At 54.8% G+C, this 12,107-nt stretch overlaps 1 protein-coding gene across 2 annotated transcripts in view; it reads left to right on the forward strand.

Moving 5' to 3' along the window:
• SARNP (SAP domain containing ribonucleoprotein) overlaps nt 1-11,363 on the forward strand; it is a 32,982-nt gene extending 21,619 nt beyond the window's left edge. For both annotated transcript variants that reach the window (XM_075725009.1, XM_075725010.1), the window contains 2 exons: nt 7,068-7,157; nt 8,995-11,363. In XM_075725009.1, coding sequence (XP_075581124.1) covers nt 7,068-7,157; nt 8,995-9,036 — 132 coding nt within the window. In that variant the 3' untranslated portion in view covers nt 9,037-11,363. The remainder of the gene's footprint in view (nt 1-7,067; nt 7,158-8,994) is intronic.
• Nucleotides 11,364-12,107: the final 744 nt, after the last annotated feature.

Consider the following 12,107-nt stretch of genomic DNA (forward strand, 5'->3'; position numbering starts at 1 on the left):
ATTCCATGATTCGATTCTATGATTCTGTGACGGGCACTTCTCAGCTGCCGGAGCCGGCAGCGTGGTGGGCTCGGCATGTCGCGCTGCCTTGCAGATGCGCGTGGATTTGCACTGCCGCTTGCAGGGGAAGGGTTAATGTTGCCGTGGTGTGTTGCCGTTTTTGCGCTTGTTGGGTTTGAATAGGATGGATTTGTTTTTTTTTTTTTTTTAAATCTGGGGCTAATGTGCAATTCAAATCATGTTTAGTCATCGCCCGATTGCCTCTTTTTAATAACAGCTGGACTCTTCGAGGGAAGACTGTCTTGCTCTGCCAAGCGGCTTTAACTCTGCCGGCCTCCAGAGCCAGGTGTATCGCTCTTAAACGTGCTCCTGGGGTCTGCGCCGAACGCGGGGGGCTCGCCTCAAAGCCTTCCCACGCTGGGGCCAGTGAGCTTTAGGAGGGAAGAGCCTCTGTAAATGCCATATGATATTTAAGATGCTGTTCGGCGGGTACAAAGAGATAAAAAGCCCCTTCCGAGGCCTTTTGCTTTGTGGTGCACCTGAAATGTGTCTCCTTCACTGGGCCGTGCGGCATTCCTGACATGCTTCTTTCATCCCTGACGTCGAAGTCGAAGAATGCTTTTCAACTCGGCGCTGGGAGAGTTGCAGGTGTACTCTTAGCACATGTCTGTGACTTTCTTCTCTTCCTCCCCTGCTGATCCCGTTTGGGGCGAGCATAAACTTCTAACTGTGAAAGCCGTGGTGTCTTGACACAGAAAAACCTCAGAACTGCCGGCTGTTGCGGCTCCTGCCCAACGCGATGCACAGAAAAACACTGCAGTTGGGTTAGTTTGGGGTTGGTTTTTTTGCCTTCCCAACCTGTTTTCCAAGATGTATGTTGGAAGAAAGGATGAGGAGCGAGCTTGGGGTTGCCGGTTTCCCTTAGCTTGTGTAAAAAATAAAAAAACCAAACGTTGCTGAGAAAGTGAGTTAGTCCAAGAAAGCAGCACTGCTCCTGTGTCGCTCAGGCTTCATCAGAGTGATTGAGTGAATCGGGATCTCCCCGGTGTGCAACCAGAACGGGCACGGCATTTTAAACAACTCGTGCTCTTTCTGCTTCCCATCCCCTGTGATAAATAAAGATCTTCAGAGACCCGCAGCTTGGTCTGCTCTTGCACTGGACTTGTCCCCGGCACTTAAGAGTAGGTTTTTAACAGATGAAGTGAGCCCAAAGATCAAGCTTTGCTCTAACTGTAGGTGACTTTGTGGACTAATTCTGTAATCGAGTTCCAGAAGAGACAGCGGGGAGCGTGCCGATCGTCCGGGGGCACAGGCTGGCCCGGGGTGTGAGTGAGTGAGACCCTCGGTGAGACCCAGCCGCGTTGGATGTCACCGCCGGCTTGATGTGAGACGGTGAAGGGGATGTTTCTCTGAGTCCCCACGTTGAGCTCCCGGCGCTGGGGGTTTGGTGTCCATTTCCCATGGAGATAAAGCCGTGTTTGACGTTTCTGAAACGCGTCGAGGCCCTTGGATCCGCCTACGTTGTGTGATTTTTGTATAAGCTGTGCTGTTTAAAAGTCATTCCTACATGGCAGCGGAACAGAGGGTCCTTCTAACACTAGCGTACTGTTTGTATAAGGACCGCGATAGGGACTTTAATGTATATTCCTGCCGCATGTATCTAATCTAAGTGGGGTCCTTATGTAGGCGGTATTTTGGAGAAAGGCTGTGACTATCTCTGCTGGCTCAGTCTCGGCATGTATCGCTCTGCAACCAGCTCCAGATCTGGGCTGGAGGCATGAAGTGCTGTTGGAGATGAAAGAGCTGTGCTGACTTGCGTTGAAAGGGGCGGCTCGAGATCACCCCTGTGTTCTGTCGGGCTTTTGGAGGAGCGGAGTGTGAAACCCGGCGTCGCTCCTCGTTCCTGCGCCCTGCTCTGTGTGCTGTGAGGCGAAGATCTCCTGCGGGAAAGGCAATTTGCGGATGGAAATGGGAAGGGGGTGTAAGGCACACGTGGAATATTTCGGTATAAACCCTGGGCTTCCCTGTTGCTTCCCGTCCCCTGCTGAACGCTTGCTGGCGTACGGGAGCATCAGCTCCAGGAGGACTTGGCAGCGTTCGGAGACTGCGAGGGGAAAGAAACAGGAGGAGTAAATACGTTGAGATGAATTTCAAAAAGGTGGTGGGTGACAGCTGTGCGTCCTAGGATTGGAGTGTTTCTGAGAATAAAACCATCAGTTGCTGTCATTCACCCTCCGGGTATGAAATTGGAAGCCCAGTTACCCTTGAGTGTTTCATAACCTTTACCTTTTGGAGGTCAAGGCCATGTCATCATTAATCTACCATCGCCTGAAAGCCTCGGGGCTCTGCTTTTCATCCTGCCATCCGTCATGCTGCAGCGAGATACAGGAGAGTGACCAGAAGGGTCCGGTTTTATACACACATGTGGGCACACACCCTTCCATTCTCCGAGAATGAAAACACCGAGGATGCGATTACGGAGGCTCGTGTCTGTCTCTCTGCATTTGTGATGAGGATACTCCGGGCTTCATCTACAAATCCAGAGCAGTTTCCTCCTGGGGATGCTTTAATCTGCGGAGAAAGCAGCACTCTGCCCATGCAGCATGAAACTTGGCCTCGGGGGCAGAGATTTCATAGCGACCTGGGCTTTTAAAATACAGAGTGGGTGCACCAAGCGAGTCGTTTCCCTCCACGTCGGGGAGCTGCCCCTTTGAAGAAAGCTGTTGCCTGACCTTGTACGTGGCTGTTACTGCGCAACGAGCCTGGCCAAGCCAGGGCAGCGAGCTGTGAGCTGACGACGGGATAGCTGCAGCCGACAGCTGAACACGTGGAGCATCTCCCGTGCGTTGGTCCCTTTCCCCTGGTCCAAATCTGTGCCGGGGTCTCCTGGAGAGCCAGGCTGGTTCCTCATGCTTCTCCCTACCCAGCTGCTCGGGATGAGCCCGACGTTGCTCCTGAAGCCTCATTTCATAGCGCGCACGTGGAGCAACCGCTGTTGAATCTACGTCTCCGAGACTTGGGCGCTGTGAACACGGAATGGGATGTATGAACGGCTGGCGGGGCCACGCTGGCCTCGTCCTTTGCAGCAGCTCGCTCGGTGCGGACATCAGAGATGCCCGTGATGAATCGTTTATTAGAAACTCATAGGCGCTGGGGGCCGAGGACGCCTGTCCTGCTTCTTGCCCCGAACACCAGAGGCAGTGAGATGCCTTTAGGTGATCTGGGATCAGCTTGCCCGCCCTTTAAGAGCGAGGCCAGCGGTGGGGTTTTTCCCCTTCTGTAAAAGTTTGAATCCTGCAGGTAAGTTAACCAGAACACGGCACCGGAGCGCTGCTGCCGCGGCTCCTCATTTCCACCGCTGCAGGAATTGCAGCTTGCCGAGCTCAGGTGGGAGAGGAGAGCGGCGGGCTTGCTGTCAGCCAGGGGCTGAGATCTGCCTTGCAGGGAGCTCCTGTGTCCTGCTCAGAGGTAACCAGCTGTGCTCCGCCTGCCCCGAGCTGGGATCTGCTCTGTTGGCAGGGCAGCGGCTAGTGCCAGAGCTCCGCGCACCATGGAAACCACGAATTAATGCCTTTTGGCATTAACTCTTCCAGCACCAGCAGTAGCACTTGGCCTTCTCCCGGGAGAGAGGGAACGATCCAGTTTTTAAATGGATCCTTCTCTCTTTTTGGGAATAAGCGATGTGAGCCAGAGGACGAGCCGTTAAACCTGGATTTAATCCGTGCTGACAGGCACTCTTCCAGTCTGGAGCTGTACGGCCCCTGTTGCCCTTTGGGACCTCTCCCCGTGCACACCGGGGAGCTCCCGCATGTCACTTGCTTCAAGGAAAAAATAAAAAAGATCGCTTGAAGCCCGAGGTTCCTATGGATGCTGCACAGGGCTCACCAGAAGGCCGAGCCCTCTTTCCTCGCTTCCCCATTCCCTGCGTGGAAGAGGGTAGGCAGCAGCTTGGGGACATTGGCCTTGGGGCCAGAGGGGCCTGATTCTGCCTGGGGTGCTGCAGAGTCTGCCCCTTCAGTGCCCGGAGTCCGTGGGGTTTAGACTGGGCATTCCGGACAAAGAGGGATTCCGGATTTCGCACGGAGAGGAAGCGGATCCCCAGGCAGATTCCCATGGTGGTGGGATGCTGTTAGTGACAGCAGCCCCGTGCGGAGCCGTGCCCTGCGGTCCCGCAGATAGAGTTCAGGGGTGAAAATTTAAAGCTTCGGGACTGCATACGGCGCAGATCTATCGCTACCCTTGCGTAAATGCTGCCTTGTAACCAGATTGCAGGAAAGACTTTGCTTCAGGGCTTGGAGTCCTTCGTAAAAGCTTTTATTCCTCTTCCTTCCCCCACCCCCCCCTTTTTTTTTTTTAGACAAACTACAAAATAACTGTCATGGCGTGAGTGCAAAGGGAACAAGCCTAGAAGTAGTAAGGTTAGAAAATAAATCTGACATCCTGCCAGAAAGGTCAGCTTTCCCTGCAGATGCTGGTGCACCCATTTGCACGCTGGAGCACGGCCCCGGGGCACTACCAGGGGTTGATAGATGCAGAGATAGCAGCGTTTTGATAGAGGTAATTTTCCTCAGATGGGTTTCAGCACCCCATGAATCAAAACCTGTCAGCGAGAAGCTAAAGATGGAGTGAAGTTTATTGTACGCGTGTTTGCATCTGACACTGTCGTGCTAGGGGGTCAAGTGAGCGAGATCATTAGGACCGTGTTGATTTAGTAGGACGGTTATGTGCTTTCCCTGCAGGGCAGGGGTGGGGGCGGGAGGCATGGGGGTGGCTTACCAAAAAAATAAATAAAAACCTACAGCTCGGTGCAGTCCCTGGGAGCCTCCCGTGTCCTTTTATTAAAGACACAGCGCTTTTCTTCTTGAAAGTGGCTTTGGGGCCATCCTCTTGCTCGTGGCGTTTAAACCACGCGGGCGGCAGCGATGGTTTTTAAGAGCCTTTTTAATGTCGCTAATGCCCAGGTTGTGGATTTGCTTTGTGTGGCCACGGTTTGCGCATACGTCGCGCTGCTCTGGCGACCAACTTTTCCTTCCCTTCCCTGTCCCCGTGATGATAATCCCTCCCGGCGTCCTTTGTTCACAGCCTTCAAGTTTTGTTGCTTTTCTGGGACATTGCTTCTTCCCGAAAGCTGGGGTAATCCTAAATCCTAACCTGGGTGGGGTGCTGGGTTGGGAGAAGGCTCTTGGCTGCGTCTCCCACGAGAGCCTAGGACCAATACGTACCTGCTGTCTTCCACGAAATGGGAGTGGGGAGGGCAGGGAGAGCCTGGTTTAACCTTTGCTCATTGCTTCACGGTCAAACCACGGAAAGGAGGACGGGCAGAGTAGAGCAGGTGGGTGAGGCTGGCGATATCCCGAGGACAGAGCCGTCTTCCAAGCGTGGTCCTGCGCAGAGGATTTCTGGGAAGGAAGGTTAAGCTGCGGGCTCAGTGGGGCTGCCAGCGCTTGCCGTGGCGTTCGGCAGCAGTGCCTGCGGTGAGGACAGCGGGGGAAGCGAACGTGTTTGGGCCGCGGCTGCTGGTGGCTTCCTATGGAGCAGGAGCTTGTGAGAACCTCGGAGCTTTCGGTTCAGACACCTCGGCCAGCCCTGTTGCCACAACACACGTCCGCATCGGGAGTCGTGGCGCGGGGCGGGTTGCTGCGGCGTTTACGTAAGGCGTTGATACGGCGAGGTTACCCCGCGGCTCGCTAGCAGGGTGCCCGGTGCTGCTCCGGTCAAATTTGGCTGCTGATGGAGTGGTTTATGACCTCAAGCTTAAACGGATAAGCGTCTGGCTTGATTCCTCTGCTTGGCCGGCTAATTCCAGTTGATCCGGGTGGAGCGTATTTTCTTGGAAATGGTGCTCCTGCTCTCCTGCTGCCCCTTGCTCTAAACCCCAGGTGATGGCGTTGGCACCTCTGGTTCCCCAGGGCGGTGGAAGCCGTGCGTCGGGGCGGCGCGGCCAGGGCCCCTTCGGCGAGCGAGAGCCGCGCTCCCATGGATAACGAGGTGTAGGGAATGGGGTTATGGGGAGTGAGAGCTCTGAGATGTGCTTAATGACAGGGGAGGGAGAAGTGGTAGGAGCCGAGCAAAGTAATCAGGCAGCCTTAACTGTAGAAATGGTCTGAAAGAGGCACGAAACAACCAGAGGTAGGAATAAATCTTCAGAAAATGGATGCGTTGAGGCTTTTACGGGTGATGATGGGTTTGGCTATTACTGGCGATCAAGATGACAGCACGGGTGATGGCAGCAGAGGTAAAAAGCCTCCACGTTTTTTTGGAGAACCTTGAGAAGCAGGGATCGGAAGGCTCTGGGAAACGTCAGTAGAAATTTGCTTGCTCAGGCTGGAAAGAAACTAAAGGAGACTGAGGAAGCTGGGGTGAGTGCTGAGCCTCCATCTCCAAATCGGAATGTTTCCGAGAGAAGCGGCGTGGCGTCCGTACCTTGGGGTGACTGTCAGGTTCCTACTGCTCGCTTTCCCAAGGGCGTTACGAAGGTCCCTGCCACAGCCGTAGATGCTTCCCCCAAATCCTCCCCAGACCACATCCAGACAAAGGTGAGGTTCTGGCCGCTGAGGTTGGATTTTCCTTCGCACGTGCCCACCTGCACCCTGCCACAGGAGCTGTGACGAGGTGCTTGTCCTTTCCTTCCACCTTTCTTCGTGCTCGCCTTTGAGCGTGAAGAAATTCAGAGCAAAGACGATACGGGGGCTGTAACGATGGGCAGGCTTGAGGGGGGCTGTGGCTTTATTCGAGGAGGTCGTGCCGCGGGCTGGTAGGTGGACGCTGCCCTTGTGCGCCTTCGTCGATGGCTGTGGCAGGACCAGAGCCGCCCGCGGTATCTGACATGCTCCGCAGGAGCTCTTCTCCAGCACGTGCGACGCGTCCCCTGCGGCCAGCGCGCTTTGCCAAGGTGGAGGAGAAGCCCGCTCCGTTCTCGGCGTCTCCGCTGCCTTGCTCCAACTTTTAGCAGGTCCTCTGGTAGCCGACTGCGGGAGGAGTGGGGGTAGGAGGGAACATGATTTACCATTAAACGAGCACCCTGGGGCATCGCCAACAAAATAAATCTTCGTCCTTCTTTGTGCCAGAGTGAAGAAGACGAGAAACTGAAGAAGAGAAAGGAGCGGTTTGGCATTGTAACGAGTTCAGCCGGGGCTGGAGCTACAGAGGACACAGAGGTAAAACCTTTTCCTGAGCGGGTGGGGAGCGGCCGAGGATGCTGAGGGGAGCAGTGACGGTGCCGGGGGTGTTGGCGTGACCCCGCACCCCTGGGACCTCGCTCAGCACCGGGTCCCCAGCGCTGGCGTGGGGCTGAGCCCGAGCTGTGGGTGGGTGCGCTCCCGTGGCCGCTCAGCCTCTTGTCCTTAGCGAGCGTTGAGCTTCTGCCATCCATCCGTTGTGGCTTTTTCCCTGCCTCTTGCTGGAAATAGGCTCCTCTGGAGTCTACCAAGCCACGGGAGCGTGCCAGCACGTGTTGGCGTCCAGCTCCTCCTCTGGCAGGATGGCACGGATGCTTCCAGAAGAGGCGGGGGCACATCTGCTCTACCCCAGTTCCTCCCACCCTGGTTCCCCCTCCCATCGGTTTGAGCTGACTCTATCTGTTCCCTGGACCCCGTAATTCCCTGCGTCCTGGATGCTTCTGAACCCTCTGCTTCCCCTTGGGCGATGCTATTGTAGGTCTTCATCAATAAATCCCCAGAGACTCTACAATATAATGAGGATTGAGATGCTGACCCCGTTTCCAGCTTTTCTCCTTCCATGCTTTGTTCTGTCCTCTGTGCTTTTGGCCCACCTTTTAAATCTGTAAGCTCCTCAGGGCAATTTTGTGCTCTTTTTGCGTACTTTTACGCTTTCTTCTGCTTCAAATTCATCCAAGTCACCACGCAGGCTGCGCTCCGGCGCGGTAGCTCCTACGTTAAGTTAGGTGGGGAGCGCCGTGCGCCCTATGGTGCCGCGTAAATACGGCTCCGGCGCGGATCAGCCGGAGTCGGGCACCCCTCTCCTTGGGGACAAAGGGACCCCGCCGGGCTGGGGACCCCTGCGTTAACAATTAAATGGCAAAGGTTTGCGGTAGGGCAAGTGTTGGGTCTCGGAAACTGCTTAACCAGATGGCTCCTGGGCTCGACAGACGAGAAGTGGGTTTTGTTTGGTTCCTAAGAGCAATCTCAACAATTCAGGTGGGGTTTAGGGTCTTTTTTTTTTTTGTGTGTGTGTGTGTGCGCGTGTTTTGTTTTGGGTTTACGGCAGAAACGCTGCCCTGCGCGAAGCAGGGAGCGGCGTTCCCAGCCTTCTGCTGAGCATGGGAGAATGAGCCCCTCCGGCCCGCGCGGAGGGGGCGGCTGGGCGAGGGATTCCATGCTTTTCCGTTAGGTCACTTGGAGATTGTGCCTGGAACAAAAAGGTCTTTTTACTGGTATTGTGTGCACTCAAATGCACCTTTCCCCTGGAGATTCTTGATTAGGGCTTCTGTTGCCCCCGGGCTATTTATCCTGCTAAAAATTAAGATTTATACGCCCCTCGTGTATCGGCTTAAAGGCATATCTGAGAGACGCAATAGTATATTTAATGCGTTTTAGTGTGTCCCTCTCACCTTTTCCATGAATAGGAGAGTGTTAACCCTTTGCCCTTTTACATTTCCCACCTCCCCACTGCCTGGAAGGGTTTCCAGGCCTCTGAAGTAGTCATTGTTCCCAGCTCAGCCCCTTTGTAGCGCTTTGCCAGCAAGACGAAGTGACTTCGGCAGCACTGTATCTCAGGCACTGTATGTTTCTGCTACTTGATTTCGGGGCGCTCTTTGTCCCAACGTTAGAATAAAAACTTCGTAGCTCCCTCGAACTAACGTGGTGTTGGTGCACTCAAGAAGGGGCTGGAGCTGCTGAGCTCCGGCGTTGTTACCGATGCCAAACATCTAATAAATTCTCCGTCGGGTTGTGTGAGATTTTAAAGAATTTGTTCATTTGTTTCTCTTTGGTTTTGATTTTTTTTTTTTTTCCCCCTTGTAATTCCTCTCTGCAGGCAAAGAAGAGGAAACGAGCAGAACGCTTTGGGATCGTCTGATGCTGGTCCTTTTTAGCTTCAGCCCATTTGCAGTGTGCCTCTCGAGTGCGTGCATACTCTTTCTCTCTCTTCCCCCCACTTTCTCTCACTCCCACACTGTTTCTCTAGGTTTTAGTGATGAGTAGACAGGGAATCCCCCGTAGTTGTATGATTGTGCTACTTATTTTTTTCAAGTTACCAAGTTTAAAAATGAAGAAAAGTTGAGCAAAAAGAAGAAACTGTTCTCAGTGCATCTCCAGTAGCCCGCAGTCCCGTGCTTTCCCAGCTGCTGTGGTGGGGTCATTCGCAGCAGCTCGCACCGGAGGTACCGTCCGGTGGGGAGAGATGGAGAGCGTCCCGGTGCCTTCCGAGTGCCGCTGGGAAACGCCTGTGCAGGGGAGAGTCAAACTCTGCCCAGTAAGTAGACAGGCAGATAGAGCAACGGTAGGAGCCCAGCGTCTGCTGTGCGCTGAGGAAGGGAAAACGTTGAGGCATGGAGACAGAGCAGGGTTTGTGCTGCCCTCGGCAGTTGCTCTTCTAGTTTGAGGACTCCTGGTACGCTGCTAAAGCGAGGACCGGTTTGAAGTGTGTGTGTTTGCCGTCCGATGCCGTCTCCACCGCTCGGACTTGCTCCGGTCCTCTCCTCCTCCGCCCCGCGCACCGGGCTTCGGCCGTGTCGTGGTCTCTTCCCAGCAGCTGGGACGAGAACGCGCCTCGTCTCGAGAGCACGAGGCGTTAACACAAGGCCTGCTCTGGATCTCTGCTGCTTTACCCCCGGCTCCTCTTGAGATCTGACAGGTTGAACGTCAGGGAGGGATTTTTCTCAATTATATTGTCTCAACGTTTTCAAAAATGGAAGTGGCGTGTGTGGTTGCCGACACGCGGGGCAGTTTCACGACTGCCTTCCTTCCCCGGGTGAGGCTAATGGGAATTGTCAGAGCAAGAATTGCCAATTAACCCTAGATCGAGACCAGTGTCCTAAAACGAGGAGGAAAACATAGCAATGCGTTCGCAAATGGAGCCTGTTCTCACCGCTTCATTTATCCCGCCTTGTTAAGCCCTCTGCGGCTCGTGGCCCGCGTTTTCCAGGTTCCTCTAAGGTCAGTGATACGTTTCTCTCCTTAAACGACGAACCAGCGGTTGCTTTGTCCCATGTGTGTTCTCAGGCTGGATTTTATCTTGTCCTCTCTTTGCCTCAGAGTAGCTGCCAAGCTGGTTTAACTCGCAGACTTTGCTGAAGAAGCCTCAGTCTTCTCCGAGCTGCCAGGTGGTGCAGGCGAGCACCGGCGTTATCCTGGGACCTGTTTTGAGTCTGGAAGTTCTTGGTAGCTGCGCAGGAACACGGTTCCTTCTGCTGCGCTAGCCGTAACCCTTTCGGTGAAATTACGGGGGGGAAAAAAAAGAAAAAAATCTGGCCGAGTCACGTGAAAGGCAGCCGCAGCTCGCGAAGCGCTTCTTGCCGCTTTAGCGTTTCAGACGGCACCTTTGTTCTTGGGGAGCTTGCAAAGAGCAGTTCCCCGGGGTGGCTCGTGCCGAGCGGAAGAAGCGGTGGCAGCGGAGAAGCGTAGGACCCCGAAGCCGGTGGCGCTGGACCGGCAGCGCTGGGGCAGGGAGGAGCTGCCTGGTGCCCTTTCCTCCTGCCTAGAGAATTAGTCTCACTCGCAAGCGTTCGTTCCCGCTGCGTCTCCCACCCTGGGCAGAGCTTTCCCTCCCGCACGTACCTCGGCCCCGGGCGTACGCAGAAATCTGTCTGCTTGGATTTTTAGGTGGGCATTGTGGCTGAAATCCTTCTCTTGTCTGAAGACTGACGTCCTAGGATTCTTATTTCTAACCGTAAACCTCTCACCGGAGAAACATTTGCCTTGTCCATGCTTGGTTTCTTAAGATGCTAGAGAACAGCGGGTGTGTGTACAAATCAAGCTTTCCAGAGGCTTATACCTGATCCTTAATAAGCAATATCTATATTTTTTAACGTAGAAGTCTTCAAACCGCTTCTGTTCCATTCGTGTTTGCAGTCTGACTGCGTCCCTGTGCCCTCGGTGACTCTAAGCAATACCTTGGACGTTTGTTTACTTTCCCAAAGGGCAGCTAAAAGCCACGGGGTCCGGGTTACGTTGTGTGTCTTGGGTTGTCAGTGGCTGAGTGAATCGAAGCTCCCTTGCTCCTTCCCGATTTAATGTAATAACGTTATTCTGATTTTTTTTTTTTTTTTTTTTTTTAACGTCAGATTTTGTAAGATGTATTTTCTATTTGGCTGATGATCTTTTTTGCTGGTTATTCGCTTGAAATGTTTTGTAGTGTGCCAGGGCAAAACACTGCATTTCATTCTCGGTTTCATAATAAAACTGCTTCTCCAAGGCAATTCTGGTATCTGTCAGTTTGATGCATGGCGCGGCCGAGGCTCGGGGCCGGAGCGTGCCGCCGGGAGGGAGCCGGAGCAGATGGAGATTTGGCCGCTGCCGCCTCCGCGGGGGTGGCTGGGGGGGAGCAGAGACCCTGCCGTCGCCGGCGATTGGGGATCGTCCTAACGTTAACTTCGCGTGGCCTGGCCAAAGTCCTAACCCCCCTCCCCACCTCCTTGCCTCTCCAGATTGCCCTTGCTGCTTCCTTCGGATGCAAACCTGGCTTCCTGCTGACCTCGGGAAGCTGCGCAGGCTCCTCGGAGCTGGGAGCTGGCCGTAACCCACATCGGGGCTACGTGCGAGGAGCGGGGTGGTCGCTGCTTCCCACAGCTGATGGTTTGGTGCTGTAGACCAAGAACTTGAGAGCAAAGCGCAGATGCCTCGCGGCTTCGCTCTGTCCGCTCGCTTCAGGTCCCTCCGTCGCGGCTTGGGGACGAGCCCGGGGGCTGCCGTGTCCCGAGATGCTGCTGGTCCGGGAGCTCTCCGGGGGCTGCAGCTCGGGGCTGGCCGGATCCTGAGCTTGGAGGGCGAGGAGGCGCCGGGGCTGCGCTGTCTCCTGTCTTTGGGTAGTGCTGGTGATGGCGCGTGGGACTTCCACCCCCGTGGTGGGATGCCATTGCCTTCCCCCTGAGACCGGGGCAGAACCAAGGACTCCCAATTTCACTGCCGGCTCCGCGCTCTGGCCCGGGG

This window comes from Pelecanus crispus, chromosome 26 (genome assembly GCF_030463565.1).
Source record: "Pelecanus crispus isolate bPelCri1 chromosome 26, bPelCri1.pri, whole genome shotgun sequence".
NCBI classification, from domain to species: domain Eukaryota; kingdom Metazoa; phylum Chordata; class Aves; order Pelecaniformes; family Pelecanidae; genus Pelecanus; species Pelecanus crispus.